This window comes from Pinus tabuliformis, chromosome 3_2 (assembly GCF_031772625.1).
Source record: "Pinus tabuliformis cultivar Carrire ecotype Pingquan chromosome 3_2, CPIR1, whole genome shotgun sequence".
Taxonomy (NCBI): Eukaryota; Viridiplantae; Streptophyta; class Pinopsida; order Pinales; family Pinaceae; genus Pinus; species Pinus tabuliformis.
In genome coordinates, this window is record NC_142302.1 from 213,637,000 (window position 1) to 213,646,800 (window position 9,801).

The following is a 9,801-nucleotide window of genomic DNA, read 5'->3' on the forward strand; positions in this document are numbered from 1 at the left end:
TCTAGGGGTAGGACCCCAATCAAATTTGATCCTAAATGATCAATTTGTTGAACACCATGCATCCTAGACATAGGGAGTACAGAAATACACAATGCGTCCATTTGTAGTGCTATGGTCCCTATCCACTTTTCCCAACTCATTGGCCAGATGAGAGGTACTTCCCATGAGTCTCAAACTACATGGGTAGGATGTATGTTGGGGCATCCGCAGGAGAAGGTGAACCACTCATCCTGCTCATATGCCATAGGAGAAGGTGAACCACTCATCCTATGCATATATCATCAATCGTAGGGGAAGGTGAACCACTCACCCTACACACGTGTCATCAATCATAGGGGAAGGTGAACCACTCACCCTACACACATGTCAACCATCATGGGGTATCACAGGGGAAGGTGAACCACTCACCCTATGGTCACTCATAGCTCCAAGAAGTACCCCAAGCCCCCAAGAGCTCCCAAAGCTCAATGTCCAACTCAAGTGGGACCCTCATGGGAGGGTCCTTCCCATAGTTTTAAAAACCGTTCCGGTCCAACCGGTTACCGGCCTAACCGGCTGGTTGGGAGGCTCACCGGTCAGAACCGGTGAAAAAACCCGGTTAGAAGCCCCATTTGCCCGGAAAATTGACCTAACCGGTAAAAACCGGCCGGTTTAGGTCAAAACCGGCCGATTTATTGCTAACCGGCCGGTTCCGTCCTAAACCGGCCGGTTTATGGACAGGCCGCCGGTCAAGCAAAAAAGCGCACGGTTTTTTGGAACTGAGGGCGGTTTAGGGGTTTTGGGGGTGAGGGAAAGGGATTTTCCCTCCAAAAACACCCTCACACTTGCTATAAGACACCCCTCTCACTCTCATTTGTCTCACACAACTGATTTGGAGTGTTTGTGAGTGTTTGTGAGTTTGTTTGTGAGCTTGGAGAGTGTGGAGTTTTTGCTGAAGTAGTCATCTTGGAGTTGGAGTTGGAGCTATTTTGGAGATAGTGTGTAGCTGTCAGTGGAGTTGCCATCATCAAGAGGAGGCTAAGGGAGCTACTTTGCATTTCCAGGTAAGGATTTGCACTTGATAATTCCTCATTTGGGTCTGCTGTCCATGAATTATTTTTTTTGTGCTATAAACTTCTCACTTCAATGATCTATCATCTATGCTAAGCCTATGAACTCTCTAGCTCTATGCTATCAAATTTTGTAGCTTGCATGTGCATTTTTTTTCCTACATTTATCATTGGTTTTCCATGTTCCTTAGCTGCAATTTTTTTTTTTAAATGGCAGATTTATTTGCAAATTGTTATTATTTCAAGCAAACATGGCTCCAAAAGGAAAGGACAGTGCATGGGCTCATTGTGATGTAGTTGAGGGAAAAATGATATGCAAATTATGCCATAAATCTATTGGAGGTGGGGGTATTCTTAGGTTGAAACAACACTTGGCTGGGGTAAGAGGCCAAGTAAAGCCATGTGATGCACCAAATGCACTGTTAGGTCCTATTAGGGCAGAATACATTGCCAAGCTTGAAAAATTTTATGAGGATAAGGCTAGGGAGAAGGCCATCCAAGATGAAATTGCAAGGAAGAGGGAATTATTAGAAGCCATGAAAGAGAGTGGGTATGATGATTATGAGATTCAAGACTCCACTTCTATCCCTTCCACCAATTACCCCTTTCACTATGTTCATCCTTCTGTTGGAGTTGGCCAACCATCAAAAGGACCAAAGAGACCAAACATCCAAAGTTATTTCTCATCTTCTGCCACCATTGCTTCTTCTAAATCTAATCCCACTTCCTCCCAGCCAAGTTCTCAACCCACTTTGGATCAGCATTGGAAAAAACAATGCAAAGAAACTTCTCACCAATACATTGCTAGATGGTGGTATGATTCAAATATCCCATTTAATGCTGCTCGCTCACCTTATTACCAAGCTATGTGGGACTCTGTTATAGCTGCAGGAAAGGGCTTCAAAGGCCCTAGTATGCATGACTTGAGGGGAGCTCTTTTGCAAAAAGAGATATCTTCCATTGATGAGTATTTGACTGAGTTTAGAGAGTCATGGGTCAAAACAGGTTGTTCCATTATGTCAGATGGATGGACCGATGGAAAGAACCGCACTATCATTAATTTCCTTGTTTCTTGCCCTCAAGGAACCATGTTTTTGAAATCAGTTGATGCATCTAATAGGGTAAAGGATGCAAGCCTTCTATTTGAGCTTTTGGATAACATTATTCAGGAAGTTGGGGAGCAGCATGTTGTGCAGGTCATCACTGATAATGCCTCAAACTATGTTCTTGCTGGAAAGATGCTTGAGGCCAAATATAATACCATATTTTGGACTCCATGTGCTGCACATTGCATAGACCTCATGCTTGAGGATATAGGCAAGGTGGAGTGGGTAAAAAACACTGTAGAGCATGCCAAGTGCATTACAAAATACATTTACAACCACTCATGGGTATTGAGCCTAATGAGGAAACACACTGGAGGCAAAGAGCTTGTTAGGCCTGCAATTACGAGATTTGCAACTCACTTCCTCACGTTGCAATGTCTCAATGGTCAACATAGAAACTTGCAGAAAATGTTTTCCTCTGATGAATGGTCTGAATCTCGGTGGGCTCGTAGACCAGATGGAAAAGACACCAAAAAGAAAGTGTTAGACACTTATTTTTGGAAAAGGTCTGTAGAGCTTGTGAAAATTACCGAGCCCCTTGTTAAGGTGCTAAGGTTGGTGGATGGGGAAAGATTGGCCATGGGCTACATTTATGAAGCTATGGATCAGGCAAAGGAGCAGATACGGGCAGCTTACAATGACAGGTTAGCTAAATATGGCCGTATATGGGAGATCATTGATAACAGATGGAACAATCAACTCCATCGTCCTATACATGCAGCCGGGTATTTTTTGAACCCAAGGTATCACTATAAAAATCGGCTAGGAGATCAGCATGATGGGGAGGTCAGAGCTGGATTGATTGATTGCTTGGAGCGCATGGTCCCTAACCATGTAGACCAGTTGGATATACATAGACAACTTACTATTTTCAATCAAGCAAGTGGTACTTTTGGCAAAAACTTGGCAAAGATGGCAAGAGATGTGGACCAACCAGGTAAGCAATTCCAATTTCCATTTTGTTTTTCATTTCAAGTTAAAATTGTTTACGTTCTTTACAATTCAAATTATAAACTAAGTTACTAATTATTGTCTTTTTCTTTGCAGCACATTGGTGGGAGTCATTTGGTGGCCAGTGTCCTCAATTGCAAAGGTTTGCAATTAGAGTCCTCAGTCAAACTTGCAGTGCTTCAGGTTGTGAGCGCAATTGGTCTGTTTTTGAGCGCATACACACGAAGAAGAGAAACCGTTTGGAACAAAAACGGTTAAATGATCTTGTTTTTGTGCAATACAACCTTCGACTGAGGAGGAACCAAATGATGAGCAAATCACCTGATCTAGATCCCATTGTGTTGGACGATATTGATCCAACATCAGAATGGGTGGAGGAGACTGAAGATCCTGTGTTTGAGGCTGATTTTGATATCGACATGGCTTTAGCGGAGGATGAGGCAGATTATGTGGCGGCATCAGAACCAGGATCAGTAGCGGCATCAAGGAAAGGCAAGGAACCAATGGAAGGCACTAGTCGTGCAGGTCGACAAACTCGTGCTTCCACTAGGTCCACTTCTATTGTCATTGGTGGCATTGATACTGATGTTGCAGATGAGGCAGAGGCATCCTCAGACTCTGAACCAGATGATGTCTATGTAGCTCCTGATGATGATCCTGTGTCTAGTAGTGGTGATGATCTTGATGATTGATCATGTGTACACTGTAGACTTGTAGTAGGCCAATGGCCTCATAGCTTGCAGCATTGTTTTTGGACTTTATAGGCCATTTAGAGCCTCATTTCTTATGTATTTTGCTATTTTGTCGATGATATGTATTGCACTCGGTGCCATTTTGATATATTCACCTTTGCATGGTATATAAATGAGCAAACTTTTCATATTTTGTCTCTATTGGCTTGGAATCATGGTTTTACATCTTAAAAATAGTTTTGTTTCATTAAAAATTAATTATTTAATGTATTTTTTAAAAACCGGTTCGTTTAGACCAAACCAGTCCCGGTTAGACCGGTTCCGGTCGGTAAACCGGTTAGCTAGGTGGACCGGTTCGGTCACCGGTTCCGGTTTTAAAAACACTGGTCCTTCCACGACTCCAAGTCTCTCTTGGAAGGCTAAGAATTTGACCTTCCCCAAGGGCTTCGTGAGGATGTCAGCAACCTGCTCATCAGTCCTGATGTGTTGGAGCCTTATTGCTCCCTGTTGTACCATATCCCGGATAAAGTGGTACCTGATATCAATGTGCTTAGAGCGGTCATGGAACACGAGATCCTTTGAAAGGAGAATCCCACTCTGGTTATCACAATAAATCACGGTGGTATCCAGCACGTGCTCAAATAGCTCACTGAAGAGCTTCCTCAACCATATAGCTTCACAACAGGCCATACTAGCTGCAATGTATTCGGCCTTGGCGGTGCTTAGAGCAACTGATTTTTGCTTCCTACTCATCCAAGAAATCGAAGCAGACCCCAATGAGAAGCAACATCCAGACGTGCTCTTTCGATCCACCACACTGCCTGCCCAGTCAGCATCAAAATATCCATGAAGCCTCAAATTCTCGACAGTGTATCTCAGCCCATAGTTGATTGTGCCACAGAGATATCTCGAGATTATTAACAACAATCCAATGTATGTGATGAGGCTCAACCATAAGTTGACTAAAAGTATTCACAGCATTAGGGCCCCCACAGGTTGTCAATATTCAGAAGGGTTTACCAATTTCGGCCCAGCAGCACTTCCACATAGCTTTTTGATATTTAGTTCCATCAAAGTAGTCACAGACTTGCATTCCACCATCCCACATCTCTCTAGCAGCTTCACAATGTATTTTCCTTGAGAAAGGAAAATCTCACCTAGCTTTTGTCAGCCCTCCAAGCCTAGGAAGTAGTGCATCAGTCCTAAATCCTTCATCTCGAACTCAAAAGTCAACTCCCTCTTACATTGATAAATGAGAGGATTCGCACTAGTCAAAAAGGGATCATCAACATAAAGGACCAAAATGAAAGGCATGTCCTTTTCAACCTTGAAGTATAGGTTTGGATCAACATAACTCCTCGTAAATCCGAGTTTCATAAGATAATTGTCAATCCTCTCATACCAAGCCCTAGGGGCTTGAAGGCTTTCTTCAACCTGCATACATGTGTCCTTCGATCTTGTATTTCGAACCCCTGAGGCCATTCCAAGTAGACTTCCTCCTTAAGCGAGCCATACAAGAAAGCAGTCTTGACATCTATTTGATGTAGGTTCCATCCTTGATTGGTAGCGAGAGCAATAATAGATCAGATAGTGGTATATCGGGAAACCGGTGCAAATATCTCGTCATAGTCCACTCCTTTTGAGAGAAACCACGAACAACGAACCTGGCCTTATATTCTTCAACACTTCCATCAGCTCCATGTTTAATTTTGTAAAGCCATTTAGAAGTGACCACAAACTTGTCCTTGGGTCTAGGCACCACATCCCAGACATTATTATTCATGATTGACTCATACTCCTCATTCATCACATCTTTCCAAACTTGGTGTTTTACAGCTTCCTCGAACGTGCATGGTTCAGCTTAAACAATAGTACTCATAGCAGCCAAGTACCCTTGATACCTGTTCGGCTTCTTACTTTCACGAAATTTCCCTCTTGGAGCAATATGTCTTTCAGCATCTTCGAGAGTATCTTTGAGCCATAGTGGACGTTTTCTTGAGGTAGAGGTATCGCCAGGAGGTGGATCAATAAGATCCATCGGGCCTTCAACATCAGGCATAGGCTCATCTGTCGGAGGTTCATCCAGTTTTTCGGTAGCATCATCATCGTCCTTCCTTGGGATAGGAAGATCTCTTGCTTTCCCAAGGGACTGTCTTCATCAAAGGTGACTTCACGACTTACTTTCACATCTCTTTGATCAGGCACAGATTCTATATGCCTTTGAATTTTCATTGTAACCAACGAATATACCTTTCTTTCCAGAAGCTTCCAACTTATTCCTTTTCTCTTTAGGCACATGAAAATACACAAGACAACCAAATATTCTAAAAATAGAAACATCAAGTTTCTTACCAGTGAACACTTCCTCAAGTGCCTTGAAATCCAAGGCTTGATGTGGGCTCCAATTTTGAGCATATACGACAGTGTTGGCAACTTCTCCCCATAAGAACTTTGGTAGACCTTGATCATGGAGCATGGCACAGGTGGCTTCCATGATTGTTCGATTCTTACTTTCAGCAATGCCATTTTACTCAGGAGTGTATGGAGCAGTTGACTTCCTCTTAATGCCAGCCTCTCTGCAAAAGTCATTGAATTCATTTTATTCATATTCGGTTCCATTGTCGATCCTCATTATTTTGATCTTCTTCATTGTTTCATTTTTCACCAATGCTTTGAAAGAACGGAACAATTTGAACACTTCAACCTTCCTTTTCAAGAAATAGATCCATGTTTTGCGAGAGTAATCATCCACAAAGATTGCAAAATATGAGTATCCCCCCAACAATGTTATGGGCAACATACCAAACAGGTCAGAATGGACCAATTGAAGAATATCGGCTGTCTTGCTTTCACTAGAAGGGAATGGTTCCTTTGTATGTTTACCAACTCCACAACCTTGACAAATGTTGAAGAAAGTAACTAATGCCAATCTTCATAATTGTATTTGAGTGATAATGAATTATATTTGTCAAAAGAAAGAAAAAGAAATTTTATTATTAAAGAAATTGACTAATTAAAGCATGGATTTCATGCTTGGGTAAATTGTTTTTAGGTCAAAGCCTCCATTGAAGACTTTTAGGGTTTATATCAAGTGTCCTTGTCCATGTCATATTGTAAAAGGCCCTTCTTGGTCTCTATTTGTCAAAGAATAAATTTATTTTATTGTAAAACAGGTCAATTAGGCCTCCTCCACCAAGTCGGCCTCAAACTGGACAAGTCAGCCTAAACAAAGGGACATAAAATCCTATATAAAGGCAGCAACTCGACCTCATTTGTCACTCACACTCACAAGTTTGATCTGCAACTTCTGGGGCCAAAAAAAGTGTGAATTTCCGAGGAAGAGGAAAGGGCTGGCAAAGGAGGAGGACCTTTTCAAGCAAGAGAAGTCGAGTTTTTCTCTCTCATATCCCACACGTGCGAAGTTCTGGAGTATTAAAGGGGGTCGAAATTCTAAAGTTGGGGTCGAAATGTTGTAGCTGGGAAGTCAATTTCCTGGATTGCTGTTGAGTTGAAGCTACAGGATAAGAAGAGACTATTAAATCATCTTGGAAGGCTGACTTGGTAGAGGAGGAAGGCATGTTGGTCTAAGATCTTGGTCTATCTCATTTTGAATCCACTGAAGGAAGAGTTCTTTGACTAAGTTTTCCCCTATATAGGGGTTTTAGCCCTGGCTGATTGCCTACATCTGGTGTCCATGATCTTCATGTTTTTGTTTTGATAATTGTTTGATGAGAAGAAGATAAAGTAAGAACACAAAGAAGTTAATAAGAACATAATAATATCACAAGTAATTATCAATATAAGAAAATATTTCTGCCTTTCTAATTTTCTAAGGTGAAGAAGAAAAGAAAAGGCAGGTTGAAGATCTATTGAGGAAACAGGAAATCCAAGGAAGGTTATTAAGGAAAAAGGATCGTATAAGGAGATAAACCTACTATCTACATGAACTATGTCAAACACAATGAAGGGAGAAAACAAATTAGAAGATACCTCCAACTAAAGGGCCTGGAAAACGAGAATAGATCTCATTCTCGAAAAGAACAAAGTTCAGGATCTTATTCAAGGAAAAATCAAGAAGCCTACAGATGAATCAAGTGAACCAGAAAAAGCAAAGTTTAGAGAAATCAAAATCTTGGCTATGAACCTAATAGTGGATGGAGTTAAGGACAACCTAATTCCATACATATCCAACATAGATTCCGCTCAAGAAATGTATGAGGTTCTCTCCAAATTGTTCACCATCAAGAACATTGGCCAAATAGCAAACCTCAAGAATGAATTAAGGACCATTAAGATGACAAATGATGAAACTGTTTCAACATATTTTATAAGAATATCTAGAATCAGACATGAACTCCAAGCAATAGATGAAGTTGTACCCGAAAAAGAGCTCGTAATTACTGCTCTTCTAGGACTACTGAAATCTTAGAGTGCTTTTGCATCAGGAATCAACAATTGGAAGGATACACCAACATTTGAGCAAATGTGGAATGCATGCAGTCAAGAAGAAGCTTGAATATCATTAATAAACAACAAGAAGGAAGATGAAGAAGAAAACACCTCTAATGCCTATTTCGCTCATCACAAGAAGGGAACCTTCAAGAAGTTCAAAGGACCAAAGAAGAAAGTTGACCTATCAAAGATTGAATGTTATAATTGCCATAATATGGGTCATTATAAAAGCCATTGTCTTGAGAATCCAAGGAATAAGAAGAGAGATAAGGATCAAGCAAATATTGTCGATGAAACACCACCGAAGAAGTATAAGTCTGAGGGATCGAAAGTCAAGGACTTATACTACTAAGTCCTATCCTACATATCCTTCTTAGTCTTGTATTGTTTTCCTTTATGTTTTGATTTCTAGAGTTTGTAGGTCTAACATGTCTTGTTAGAACATTTTTGAATTATTTTGATAGGTTGTAGGTATCCCTCAAAAGGATTGGATTAAGAGAGAGCCTCCACCATTTCACCAAAAAGGTAAGTATTTTGTTCTTTGTTTCATCTTTTTCTGTTTCGTTTCCTCCTCACATCAATAGTTGTTTATATTGTATGCTAATAACCTTTTTCTTTATATTTTCCTTGGTTAGGAAAGACTACAGAATACACAAAGGTTATGGAGGAGACCTCAAAGGATAAACTTGAAGCATGGAAGAAGTTTTGTTGCAAAGAAAAGCTCTTCAAGAATTGATGTCCTACAAGGTTTGTTAAGGAACAACTCAAAGGTATGCCTTAGACTATAATCTTTGTTATAAGATCTCTTCATATAAGAGGTACGATCATTCTTCTTTTGAAATTTGCTTTACATTACTAACATCGTTATGTCTAGGGTTTTGAATCACAAAGATTCTTGTTAGGGTGATTAATCATTAGATTGAATCTACCCTCATGATATTATTTGATCATTCTTGTGTAACCCTAACCTTTAGGGTTCACTACAAAACCCTAGCCTTTTGTTGCTAAGGGTATGTCAATATTGATTATGAAACCCGAGTCTACTTAGGTTTGTTATTGTTTTGATGTTTAGGTTTTGGTATTGTTATGATAGAAACCCCTAATTCTTTAAGGTTTGTTGTTAATGTCTAAATTATGTATTGAAACCCTAGATCTTTAGGGTTTGCTAAATTAGGGTTTATGAGAAAAACCCTTGTAATGGCTATAGTAAGATCCTAGGAATGAAGCCTTAGGTGTATGTTTGTATGTTTGATCAAAACCCTAGCCCAATGAAAATTGTTGTATATATAACTTTGATGTATTGATGTTTGTGTCCTGGGTTTACCTAGTACATATGAATATTGATATAAAATGCTAGTACGTGAACTCTGAGATACGTATATACGTTGATGCTCATGTTTTAGTTTATGAATTCTAGGGTATGTAGCAAAGCCCTAGTAGAAATTGATATTCTAGGAGATGATGATGTTGTTTTTAATTTTCGATATGATTTAGTTTTGATGATAAAATCTAGGGTTTGCAACTAACCCTAATAGAACTCTACATGTAAAA

General features: G+C 40.2%; 1 protein-coding gene across 1 annotated transcript; it reads left to right on the forward strand.

Annotated features, from left to right (window-relative positions):
• The first annotated feature begins 753 nt into the window (after positions 1-753).
• On the forward strand, positions 754-3,970 carry LOC149180499 (uncharacterized). Its single transcript, XM_089418183.1, has 2 exons — positions 754-3,092; positions 3,203-3,970. Exons 1-2 carry the CDS (start codon positions 1,301-1,303, stop codon positions 3,796-3,798), a joined length of 2,388 nt encoding a protein of 795 aa, XP_089274309.1. The 5' UTR covers positions 754-1,300; the 3' UTR covers positions 3,799-3,970.
• The last annotated feature ends 5,831 nt before the right edge of the window (positions 3,971-9,801 follow it).